The sequence below is a fragment of the Trachemys scripta genome, chromosome 3, assembly GCF_013100865.1.
Source record: "Trachemys scripta elegans isolate TJP31775 chromosome 3, CAS_Tse_1.0, whole genome shotgun sequence".
Classification (NCBI taxonomy): domain Eukaryota; kingdom Metazoa; phylum Chordata; order Testudines; family Emydidae; genus Trachemys; species Trachemys scripta.
This window is the reverse complement of record NC_048300.1, coordinates 20,583,724-20,597,008: the sequence shown is the minus strand read 5'-3', so window position 1 is coordinate 20,597,008 and position 13,285 is coordinate 20,583,724. Positions and strand designations below refer to the sequence as shown.

General features: G+C 47.0%; 1 protein-coding gene across 1 annotated transcript in view; it reads left to right on the top strand.

Moving 5' to 3' along the window:
* The window catches only part of LOC117874298 (activator of 90 kDa heat shock protein ATPase homolog 2-like), a 29,684-nt gene continuing 16,399 nt past the window's right edge, over window positions 1-13,285 (top strand). The window contains exons 1-2 of the mRNA XM_034764267.1: window positions 1-103; window positions 433-623. Coding sequence (XP_034620158.1) covers window positions 24-103; window positions 433-623 — 271 coding nt within the window. The 5' untranslated portion in view covers window positions 1-23. The remainder of the gene's footprint in view (window positions 104-432; window positions 624-13,285) is intronic.

Genomic DNA, 13,285 nt, shown 5'->3' with positions numbered 1-13,285 from the left:
GGCGGGAGGCAGACGGCAGCGCCATGGCCAAGTGGGGCCAGGGGGACCCGCGCTGGATCGTGGAGGAGCGAGCGGACGCCACCAACGTGAACAACTGGCACTGGTGAGCGGGCGGGGAAGGGGCCGGAGGCTGCCCGGCGTGGTCCCGCTGCGCTGCCTGCCACTGCGCGGCAGCTTCTCCCCCATCCCTGCAGCCGCTGGGGCTGTCCGGACATTAGGAGCGGCCGGGCCGAGTCTGTGGGTGCGGGGTGCAGGGAAGCGCGGGGTTTGCTGCCGGCCGGCTCCATGCTGAGCCTCCCGGGAGCCCGAGGGGGAGCAGCGGGGCTTGCACCGGGCGGCACCGGGCTGAGGACAGCGCCTGGCGCAGGAACAGGCGCAGCCCGGGATGCTCGCGCGCGCCACACCCCCCCCTCTCTCCACCCTTTGCCGCAGGACGGAGCGGGACGCGACCAGCTGGTCAAAAAGCAAACTGGAGCAGCTGCTGGTGGGGATCGTGGTGGGTAATGAGGCGGGCAGCTGTGAAATAAGCGACCTGAAGCAATTGGAAGGCGAAGCCTCCTGCAACAGCCGGAAAGGGAAACTGATTTTCTTCTATGAATGGAACATAAAACTTAGCTGGAAAGGTAAATGACTCTTCTTGGTTCTCTTGTAAAGAGAAATACAACACAAGGTGGAGTGTCATGTGCATCCCCTGTAGGCTGCAACCTCATGGAGGCAGCAACAGCAGCCCTTTTGGATTGTGCAGTGCACTAGGGCAGTGGTTCTTAACCAGGGGTCCAGGACCCCCTGAGCAAGTTTTAGGGGGTCTGCCAAGCAGGGCTGGTATGAGACTTGCTGGGTCTCAGGGCAGAAAACCAAAGCACCACCGCATGGGGATGAAGCCCAGGGCCCCAAGCCCTGCCACCCAGGGCTGAAGCTGAAGCCTGAGCAACTTAGGTTCATGGGACCCCCTGTGGGGCCTCAGGGCAGTTGTCCTGCTTGTTACCCCCTAGCGCTTGTCCTGGCTTTTATATGCAGAAAAACAGTTATGGAACAAGCAGGCTGTGGAGTTTTTATAGCATCTTGAGGGGAGCGGGGGGAGTTAGAAAGAAAAAGATTGAGAACCCTGCATTAGGGCAATAATCTTCTTAATATTTGCGTGTATTTCTCACATTCTTCTCAGCACTTGCTGTCAGTCTCGCTGCTGCTAGCCCAGCTAAAGTGCTATCAATTCTTACAGCTATGATTGAAGGATCATGATCATCATCATATTCCTATTACGCCTCTGGTATTTAGGGCAGTGACGAAGCTCCTCCACTCCTGTCTGTTTCTTGCAAGTCTTTCAATGGTTCCCCAGCTGTGCCCCAGGTTTTTCAGCTCGGCTTCCACAGCTCTTTGCCATGTTTTTTTCGGGCGGCCTCGTTTTTGTTTCCCTTCAGGTGTCCATCTTATTGCTACTCTGATGATGGAATCAATTTCCATCCGAAGCACATGCCCAATCCATCTCCACCGCCTCCTGGCAATGATGGTGCTCAGATCCTCTTGGCTGCACTGTGTCAATAGATCTTGGTTTAAGATTGTTCTGGGCCAAAAGATACAGATTAATGACTGAATGATCAGGGCCGGCTCTAGGCACCAGCAAAACAAGCTGCTGCTTGGGGCGGCACATTTTTAGGGGCGGCATGGCTGGCGCCAGAATGCCGCCCCTAAAAATGTGCCCTGGCTGCCCTAGCTCATATCCACTGCTGCCGCTCACGCGCCAGGGCGCGCGAAACAGCTGATTCGCGCACCGCTGCTCCCCCTCCCTCCCAGGCTCTCAAACCTGGAAGGGGGGGGGGAGATCCTTAGCCGCCTTGGCACGCGAAACAGCTGATTCACGCGCCGCTGCTCCCCCTCCCTCCCAGGTTTGAGAGCCTGGGAGGGAGGGGGAGACTCCGAGTGGCCATGGCCCGCATGCCGCTTCTCCCCTTCCCTCCTAGGCTTGAGAGCCTTGGGGGAGGAGGCAGGGCTGGGGATTTGGGTAAGGGGCGGAGTTGAGGAGGGGTTGGGGGTGGGGTAAGAAAAAACGGCGGGGGGGGAGCGGCCAAAATTGTTTTTGCTTAGGGCGGCAAAAATCCTAGAGCCGGCCCTGTGAATGATTATATTGGGTAATTTCTTTCTCTTAGAAGATTCACTTTTGTTGCTCAAAACTTCATAGTCATAGAAACATTGTGCTGGAAGAGACCTCGCGATGCCATCTAGTACACCTCCCACACTGAGGTGGGACCAAATATTTGTAGATCATCCCTGAAGGTGTTTGTGGCACCTGTTCTGGAAAAGTTGCTTCAGGTTTGTTTACCACATTTCCATATTAGCACTGAAAACTGTGACTAGTAAATACAGCATGTCTGCACATTAAGACCCGAACAGGACCCTCTAGGCCAGGGGTGGGCAAACTATGGATGCATCTGGCCCGCCAGCCGTTTTAATCCGGCCCTCAAGCTCCCGCTGGAGAGTGGGGAGTGGGGTCTGGGGTTTGCGCTGATCCGGCGCTCCAGCCGGGGAGCAGGGTTGGGGGCCACTCTGCGTGGCTCCCAGAAGCAGCAACATGTCCCCGCTCCAGCTCCTGTGCATAGAGGCATCCAGGGGACTCCGCTCTGCACGCTGCCCCCACCCCAAGCGCCACCCCTGCAGCTGCCATTGGCACCACAGCCAATGGCACACCTGCGGACGGGGCGGTGCTTGCGGACGGGGCAGCGCGCAGCAGAACCACCTGGTCATGCCTCCACGTAGGAGCCGGAGGGGGGACATGCCGCTGCTTCCGGGAGCTGCTTGAGGTAAGCGCCGCCCGGAGCCTGCACCCCTGACACACCACCCACCCCCAGTGCTCCAACACCCTGCCCCAGCCCTGATCCCCCTCCCCGCCCTCCGAACCACTTGGTCCCAGCCTGGAGCACCCTCCTGCACCCCAAACCCCTCATCCCCAGCCCCACCCCAGAACCTGCATCCCTAGCCGGAGCCCTCAACCCCCCATGGCCCAACCCCCTGTCCCAGCCCTGATCCCCCTCACACTCTCCGAACACCTCGGTCTCAGCCCGGAGCATCTTCCTGCACTCCAAACGCCTCATTCCCAGAGCCTGCACCCCCCGCCCTGTACCACCCCTGCTGCCCCAGCCCTCCCCTCCTGCACCCTGAACTCCTCATTTCTGGCTGTACGCCAGAGCCTGCACCCCCAGCCAGAGCCCTCACCCCCTTCCACACCCCAAACCCAATTTTGTGAGCATTCATGGCCCTCCATACAATTTCTATACCCAGATGTGGCCCTCGGGCCAAAAAGTTTGCCCACACAGGCTCTAGGCAGACTCCGCACCCACATGGAGGCCCCTGGAGTCAGTGGAGGTCTGTGTGGGTGTATAGGTCTGGCCATGCAAACCTGCTTGCAGGATCAGGGCCGTGTGTGGTAGTGTGCACAAGTTTCCTGGAATGATTATTCTAGAAAGCAAACTCTTTGTTAGGTTGGAGGAGCACTAATATTTTCATAAACTGAATTGAAGTGGCAAAGAAATCAGAGAGGAACAAAATCAGTGAGTCTCAGCTCCTAAAGTAGGTTATTTTGAAATAATCTTGAAACTCTGGTCTTTTTTTCTTGAATTTTTTTCCATACTTCAATTTTATTACTGCAAAACAGATATGTTCCCATTCAGTATTTTTGAATAAATTAGGACATGACTCATTTTACTCTGCAAGAAGCGGGCATTTGCATTGTGACAATCCTGATCTGCTTTATTATGACTTGTTCGCATTGTTTAAAATTATCGAGCATTCAAATGATAGGTATTCAATTAATGAATTAATGGTGGCAGCAAGGAAAGGAGGAACTGTTTCAGGAAAAGTGTAAAGAAAATATAGACATCTTTGTAATACAGTATGTAAAGAAAATTGGAAAAAGGAGTGTGAATAATGTCAAGACTTAAAAAAAAAAAAAAGTGAATTATGAGATACACTAGCCAGTGTAAATCTGCTTAATTGATCAAGTAATCAGTTCTCTTTAGCAAATGCTACCATTCTTTTCAATGAGTATTGTGTAACGATATCTCTTTAGTGAGACGTGTGCTCCACATTTTTTCTTCTCAGGGACAAATCCTAGAGAAGGCTGATGGCTGATGTGAACTGTGTGCTTGGGAAACTGTACACCAATATTGCAATGCTGAAGGGTAGAGTGTTCATTCCCAAAATGTGGTAATTAGCTCTCAGCCAGACTTCAGCCACTACTGCAAGAGATGGGAGTAGTAGTGAATGCAGCCTATTTCCCTCTCACTCTCCCTGCTCCAAAGTGGGATTGTGGTTCAGTGCCGTGAATAGTCCTGCTTTCCACTCCTGTGGGCTGTCTGCATTTTTTTCCTCCCCTCTCCATTTAGCTGATGAGATATTTCATGGAGTTCCTTCCAGTGCCGTGCACATGCCATGCCGAGTCCTGCTGTCCAGTTTTCCTGCAGCTTGGCTACCTGACACTATAAAATGCAATGTTTACACTGCTTTTATCTCTCACTTAAGGAGGACCAGGATTGGGGCTTACTCTCCCACTACCACACTAGTTACACTCAGGAAATTCAAGACAAGAACATGCAAAGCACTTTATTTTTGTTTCTATTCTGTTTAGGTCCAGTAAAGAATGGAGACAACTTTAGATTATTTTTATTATTGAGGTTGAAAAAAAAAAAAAACTGAAAAACAAAAAAAAACCAACAAACCCCCCACCACCACCGTACATAAATAAATTATACTGATTTGGATGTGTATATGTGCTTCCCCCCCCTCCCCCCAAAGTTAATTAAGTATTTTAGGAAAAATTGTCAGAGCGCCACCAGCAAGAGTTGGTGGCCGCACTCTGAGGCCACCAAAAAAATTTGTTGTGAGAACCCCTGGGCTAAGAAAACATTCTTAATTGTTGAGATCCATGCAACGTAGGTGTTGAAAGTAACTAAAATGAAACAATGTAGAGAGAGGCGTGGAATAGCATCAGGCAGGGTGCAGTTTTTTAAATCATAGCAATTTAAATTAATTTTAATCAATATTAAATCACCTGATATATTTTTAAAATAAACATAAAACATTACTTGTCACTTTTACAAAGCCTCAGGTTACCTTGAAAAAAGGTTAATGCAATTTTAGATTTATAGGAAGTAAATTTAGATTTAAAGGAAGTATCTCTTCACACAACACACAGTCAACCTGTGGAACTCTTTGCCAGAGGATGTTGTGAAGGCCAAGACTATAACAAGGTTCAAAAAAGAACTAGATAAATTCATGGAGGATAGGTCCATCAATGGTATTAGCCAGGATGGGCAGGGATGGTGTCCCTAGCCTCTGTTTGCCAGAAGCTGGGAATGGGCAACAGGGAATGGATCACTTGATGATTACCTGTTCTGTTCATTCCCTCTGGCACACCTGGCATTGGTCGCTATCGGAAGACAGGATACTGGGCTAGATGGATCTTTGGCAGGGGTGAAAGTAATATTAAACACTTACTGGTACGGGGGCCTGGCTCTGGGCCCCCAGAAGGAGTGGGGCCTCCGGCAGAAAGGGCGGGGTTGTGGGGGGGGGTCAGCCTCCCCCAGCCAGCCCATCCGTGCTGTCTGATCCGTACCGCCTGGGGCTCCGGCGGCGATTTAAAAGGGCCCAGGGTTCCAGCCGTTGCTGTGGCAGCGGCATCCAGGAGCCCCGGGCCCTTTTAAATCGCTGGCCCTGGGACAGCTGCCCCTTTTGCCAGGGCCAGCTCTAGGGTTTTTGCTGCCCCAAGCCGTGGGGAAGAAGAAAAAAAAAAAAGGGAAAAAAAAAAAAAAAGCGCTGTGATCGCGATTGGTGGCAGCTCCACCACGCCGCTTTCTTCTTCGGCGGCAATTCGGCAGCAGGTCCTTCCCTCCGAGAGGGACCCTCCGCTGAATTGCCGCCTAAGAGCCCGACGTGCCGCCCCAAGCACCTGCTTGCTCAGCTGGTGCCTGGAGCCGGCCCTGCCTTTTGCACCCCCCCGCCCATCGTCGGCCCTGCCGGCAGGGCTGCCGACGGGGTGGAGGGGGGGGGGGGGCAAAAGGGGCAGAGACATTAAAGCACTGCCGCGACAGTGCTTTAATGTCGCTACATGGCCATTCTTATGTTCCTATAAAGAACTAAGTTATAAATACTATATATTTAGGGTAGCTTAATTTTATACATTGTGAAGAACAAAATATAATTGTCTTGCTACAAATGTTTCCCAAATAGTTTTTTTCTACCTGCCACAACTTTCTGAGATGAAAACCAGAAGCGATTAACAATTATGAACTATTCTTACACTGTGATAAGAGCACTTAATCTCACAGGCATTCAGTGTTCTACCATACATTGCAGCATTCCTTTGTGAACCTGTATTTAAGAGTATTTGCTTGAAGATTCTAGTATTTCACAGAGAGTTTTAAGAGCCATTGGTCATGAGTTTGGGTCTGTATCAGGACTCCCCCCCCCGCATGTTCTCTGACCAATTGGAAGTAGAAATAAGATCAGAACTTCTGGGGAGTTTGACAGCATGGAACATTCTCAAACTTAAAGCAATAGTTCTTTCCCCATCTAGTCTTTTTCTATAATATTCTGCATTCTACTATTTTAAAAATGAACATTTCTTAGCAGAATCAAAATATATGTAAATCTGAAATTCACTAACAATTAGGAAAGCCCGATTTAAAAATGCACAAAAATCCACTTTAGCAACATAGACTGGGAAGAAAGTGAAGAACTAGCACCACTTAAATAAAATAAGTTGATTTAAATTAAAAACATCAGGTTTTTTATTAAATTCTAAAACTATTATTTGTATCCCCATGGTATCATAAGTATTTTAATGAAGAGCTTTATATTATGGTGGTAGTTTTTGTACATGTTCTATAAAAACTACCTGTGAACTTACTGTCCTGGAATCCAGTACACCTGCGGTCCTTTTGAGCAAGGTGCTTTCAATGTTAATTTGTCTAATATTGAAATAACCTTGTCCGAAATGTAATGTGGTCCAGTAGATCTAAAATGGGACTGGGAACCAAAACTCAATACTAGGGCTGTCAAGCGATTAAAAAAATTAATCGCGATTAATCGCGCAATAAAAAATTAGTCGCTATTAATCACGCTTTTAAACAATAATAGAATACCATTTATTTAAATATTTTTGGATGTTTTCTACATTTTCAAATATATTGATTTCAGTTACAACAGAGAATACGTGTACAGTGCTTATTTTTATTACAATATTTACACTGTAAAAAACAAAAGAAATAGTATTTTTCAATTCTAATTGAACACCTAATACAAGTACTGTAGTGCAATCTCTTTATCATGAAAGTTGAACTTGCAAATGTAGAATTATGTACAAAAAAATAACCGCATTCAAAAATAAAACAATGTAAAACGTTAGAGGCTACAAGTCCACTCAGTCCTACTTCAGCCAGTTGCTCAGACAAACAAGTTTGGTTGCAATTTGCAGGAGATAATGCTGCCTGCTTCTTGTTTACAATGTCACCTGAAAGTAAGAACAGGTGTTTGCATGGCACGGTTGTAGCCGGCATCGGAAGATATTTCCGTGCCAGATGCGCTAAAGATTCATATGTTCCTTCATGCTTCAACCACCATTCCAGAAGATATTGTCCATGCTGATGATGGGTTCTGCCCTATAATGATCCAAAGCAGAGTGGACTGACACATGTTCATTTTCATCATTTTAGTCATGCCATCAACAGAAGGTTGATTTTCTTTTTTGGTGGTTCGGGTTCTGTAGTTTCCACATCTGAGTGTTGCTCTTTTAAGACTTCTGAAAGCATGCTCCACACCTCATCCCTCTCAGATTTTGGACGGCACTTCAGATTCTTAAACCTTGGGTCAAGTGCTATAGCTATTTCTAGCAATCTCACATTGGTACCATTTTTGCGTTTTGTCAAATCTTCTGTGAAAGTGTTTTTAAAACAAACATGTGCGGGGGTCATCATCCGAGACTGCTATAACATGAAATATATGGCAGAATGCAGGTAAAACAGAACAGGAGACATACAGTTCTCCCCCAAGGAGTTCAGTCACAAATTAAATTAATGCATTAGTTTTTTAATGAGCATCATCAGCATGGAAGCATGTCCTCTGCAATGGTGGCCGAAGCATGAAGGGGCATATGTATGTTTAGCATATCTGGCATGTAAATACCTTGCAACGCCGGCTACAAAAGTGCCACGCGGATGCCTGTTCTCACTTTCAGATGACATTGTAAATAAGAAGCAGTCAGAATTATCTCCTGTAAATGTAAACAAACTTGTTTGTCTTAGCGATTAGCTGAACAAAAAGTAGGACTGAGTGCACTCGTAGGCTCTAATTGTTTTGTTTTTGAGTGCAGTTATGTAACCAAAAAAAAAAAAATCTACATTTGTAAGTTACACTTTCACAATAAAGAGATTGCACTACAGTACTTGTGTGAGGTGAATTTGAAAAATACTATTTCTTTTATCATTTTTACAGTGCAAAAATTTAAAGTGAGCACTGTACATTTTGTATTCTGTGTTGTAATTAATTAATGGAGATATCCTATCTCCTAGAACTGGAAGGGACCTTGAAAGGTCATCGAGTCCAGCCCCCTGCCTTCACTAGCAGGACCAAGTACTGATTTTGCCCCAGATCCCAAGTGGCCCCTTCAAGGATTGAACTCACAACCCTGGGTTTAGCAGGCCAATGCTCAAACCACTGAGCTATCCCTCCCGCTCAACATATTTGAAAATGTAGAAAAACATCCAAAATATTTAATAAATTTGAATCGGCATTCTATTGTTTAACAGTGCGATTAATCACAATTAATTTTTTTGAGTTAATCGCGTGAGTTAACTGCAATTAATCAACAGCCTTAATTAATACTAATCACAGTTCTGACACTGGAACCTTTTGGGTTTTGGACAAGCCATTTTATCTTTCGGTGTCTTAGTTCCCACATCTATAAAATGGCAATAATAATATGTGCCTACCTCAAAGTGGTATTTACAATGCAAAGCATTACCTCCAGTGAGCAGTGTGGCTCTATCCAGTAAATATTTAGATTAGCATTTGCTGACCAGCACAGGTATTGTCTGTCCAAGTGACTGATATGTTCAGCATTATTAGCTGTTTAAAAAAAAATAAAAATTGAATGTTTAAAAAGCCTCTATTACTGTTAGTCATAAATTAGACCTTCCAGTTAGTTTTGTTTGTATCTTTGTTGTTGTTTTTTGCAACGATTACATGGGTTTGCCAACACTTCCCTAAACTCTTACCCATTCAGCAAGCTTGGCTAGAAAAGCCATCCTGCAGGTATGTGCCCCATTGTTCAAAAAAGTCTAAACACACATTTTCTTTGGGCACACTGATTGACTAAGAAGTTAAAAAACAAAAACAAAAAAAAAAAACCACACCTCATTTTTTCCTTCAGATATTAACAGAAACTGCACATAAATGTCTTTTTGCCTACTTTAGCATGAGCTTTACCTGCAGCAAGTCAGGATATATTCATGCATGGGCATTTCTTTCGATGGAGAGTCTGGTGCTCATTCAGAGCACAATCCTCTGCATAAAGTTGTTAAAGGAAGTTTTTCCATTGAGTTAAGTGGCAGTTGGATCTGGATATTTGGAAGATGGGACTTCTGAGTGACTTTGTGCCTTTCAGCTGATTCACCCCTTTGCAGCATAAGAACATAAGAACGGCCGTACCGGGTCAGACCAAAGGTCCATCTAGCCCAGTATCCTGTCTACCGACAGTGGCCAATGCCAGGTGCCCCAGAGGGAGTGGACCAACAGGCAAAGATCAAGTGATCTCTCTCCTGCCATCCATCTCCATCCTCTGACAAACAGAGGCTAGGGACACCATTCCTTACCCATCCTGGCTAATAGCCATGAATGGACTTAACCACCATGAATTTATCCAGTTCTCTTTTAAATGCTGTTATAGTCCTAGCCTTCACAACCTCCTCAGGTAAGGAGTTCCACAAGTTGACTGTGCGCTGCGTGAAGAACTTCCTTGTATTTGTTTTAAACCTGCTGCCTGTTAATTTCATTTGGTGACTCCTAGTTCTTGTATTATGGAAATAAGTAAATAACTTTTGCTTATCCACTTTCTCCACATCACTCATGATTTTATATACCTCTATCATATCCCCCCTTAGTCTCCTCTTTTCCAAGCTGAAGAGTCCTAGCCTCTTTAATCTCTCCTCATATGGGACCCGTTCCAAACCCCTAATCATTTTAGTTGCCCTTTTCTGAACCTTTTCTAGTGCCAGTATATCTTTTTTGAGATGAGGAGACCACATCTGTACGCAGTATTTGAGATGTGGGCGTACCATCGATTTATATAAGGGCAATAATATATTCTCAGTCTTATTCTCTATCCCCTTTTTAATGATCCCTAACATCTGCACACTGCACGGAGATCTTCAGAGAACTATCCACGATGACTCCAAGGTCTTTTTCCTGACTTGTTGTAGCTAAATTAGCCCCCATCATATTGTATGTATAGTTGGGGTTATTTTTTCCTATGTGCATTACTTTACATTTATCCACATTAAATTTCATTTGCCATTTTGTTGCCCAATCACTTAGTTTTGTGAGATCTTTTTGAAGTTCATCACAGTCTGCTTTGGTCTTAACTATCTTGAGCAGTTTAGTATCATCTGCAAACTTTGCCACCTCACTGTTTACCCCTTTCTCCAGATCATTTATAAATAAGTTGAATAGAATTGGTCCCGGCACTGACCCTTGTTACCCCTCTCCATGCTGAGAATTTATTATTAATTCCTACCCTTTGTTCCCGGTCTTTTAACCAGTTCTCAATCCATGAAAGGACCTTCCCTTTTATCCCATGACAACTTAATTTACGTAAGAGCCTTTGGTGAGGGACCTTGTCAAAGGCTTTCTGGAAATCTAAGTACACTATGTCCACTGGATCCCCCTAGTCCACGTTTGTTGACTCCTTCAAAGAACTGTAATAGATAAGTAAGGCCTGGTCTACACTAGGCGTTTATGTCGAAGTTAGCGCCGTTACATCGAATTAACCCTGCACCCGTCCACACCGCGAAGGTATTTAGTTCGACATAGAGGTCTCTTTAATTCGACTTCTGTACTCCTCCCCGACGAGGGGAGTAGCGCTAAATTCGACATGGCCATGTCGAATTAGGCTAGGTGTGGATGGAAATCGACGCTAATAGCTCCAGGAGCTATCCCACAGTGCACCACTCTGTTGACGCTCTGGACAGCAGTAAGAGCTCGGATGTTCTGAACTGCCACACAGGAAAAGCCCCGGGAAAATTTGAATTTGAATTCCTTTTCCTGTCTGGCCAGTTTGAATCTCATTTCCTGTCTGGACATCGTGGCGAGCTCAGCAGCACTGGCAACGATGCAGAGCTCTCCAGCACTGATGGCAGTGCAATCTCAGAATAGAAAGAGGGCCCCAGCATGGACTGATCGGGAAGTCTTGGATCTCATCGCTGTGTGGGGCGATGAGTCCGTGCTTTCCGAGCTGCGATCCAAAAGACGGAATGCAAAGATCTATGAGAAGATCTCTAAAGACATGGCAGAGAGAGGATACAGCCGGGATGTAACGCAGTGCCGCGTGAAAATCAAGGAGCTGAGGCAAGGCTACCAGAAGACCAAAGAGGCAAACGGACGCTCCGGATCCCATCCCCAGACATCCCGTTTCTACGAGGCACTGCATTCCATCCTCGGTGCGGCCGCCACCACTACCCCACCACTGACTGTGGACTCTGAGGATGGGATAGTGTCCACGGCCGGATCCTCGGACATGTTAGCGGACGGGGAAGATGAGGAAGGAGATGAGGAGGACGAGGCAGTCGACAGCGCTCACAACGCTGATTTCCCCGACAGCCAGGATCTCTTCATCACCCTTACAGAGATCCCCTACCAACCCTCCCCAGCCGTTACCCCGGACACAGAATCTGGTGAAGGATCATCCAGTAAGTCTTGTAAACATGCAAACATTTATTTGTAACAGAACATGATTATTAACAATGTAAAAAATGGGTTTCTCATGATTAGTTTGATTAACTTAACGGTTCAGTCATGGGCAGTGCAAGTATTTCAAAAAAATCTAGCAATGTCCGGTTTTGCATGATTGTCCTGCCCAAGCCGCTCTACTGTTTAGTCCCTGCTACTGCAGCTACAGTAAGATGCGGTCTATATGTCCGGGGATGGAGCAGAAATCCTCCTGGGACATCTCAAGGAAGCTCTCCTGCAGGTAATTTGAAATCCGCTGCATTAGGTTCTTGGGGAGAGCGGCCTTATTGGGTCCTCCGTAGTAGGACACGTTGCCGCGCCACGAGACTAGCAAGTACTCCGGAATCATTGCTTGGCACAGCATGGCGGCATACGGCCCTGGTCTTTGAAGGCTTTCCCGGAGCATTCTCTGTCTGTCGCTCTCAGAGATCCTCATGAGGGTGATGTCGCTCATGAAGACCTGCTTTGAATGAGGTAGGGGAATGTTAGTGTTGGCTGGTTTGCAGCCACGCGGTGGAGGCGGGAGAGGGTCAGCCAAAAGGGATCGTTCCCGGGGACAGCCGCGAGGGTGTGGGACAGGAGCAAACTTCCTGCTTGCCGGATTGCTGGCAGCAGGGACCGACATTGATTTCAATGTGAAATGAGGCCATTGCTAATATTAAAGTTTTAAGCTGCCACGAATCTACGGCTTACCATGTCTGCGTGCAAGAGCAATTCCGTTGTCCTGACAGGGTTCTCAAAAGTGCTCTGCAAAACCACAGACACTGAATGCGAAGGCCGAGAATTCGACCTTGTGCTGAGTGCGCATGTGATAGGTGCTGTGCATGGTCCTGTTCACAGAGAAAGACTATGTTCTTTGTTCACAACTACATTTATCTTTCTGAGGAATTCACTCCCTTTTTCCCATTCCCACAGCCCCATCTGCGACTGTCTCACAACCTAGCCTGTCATCACACTCCCAGAGGCTAGGGAGGATTAGGCATAAGAAGAAGAGGACACGGGAGGACATGTTCTCCGAGCTTATAGCCTGCTCCAGAGCCCAGGCAGCACAGCAGACCCAGTGGCGGGAGAACTTGTCCCAAATGCACCAAGCCAACATGGATCGGGAGGAGAGGTGGCGTCAGGAAGACCAGCAGGCGACTCAAACCCTGCTTGGACTACTGAGGGAGCAAACAGACACGCTCCGGCGCCTTGTGGATGTTCTGCAGGAACGGAGGCAGGAGGACAGAGCCCCGCTGCAGTCCATCTCTAACCGCCCTCCCCCGCCACCAAGTCCCATACTCCCTTCACCCAA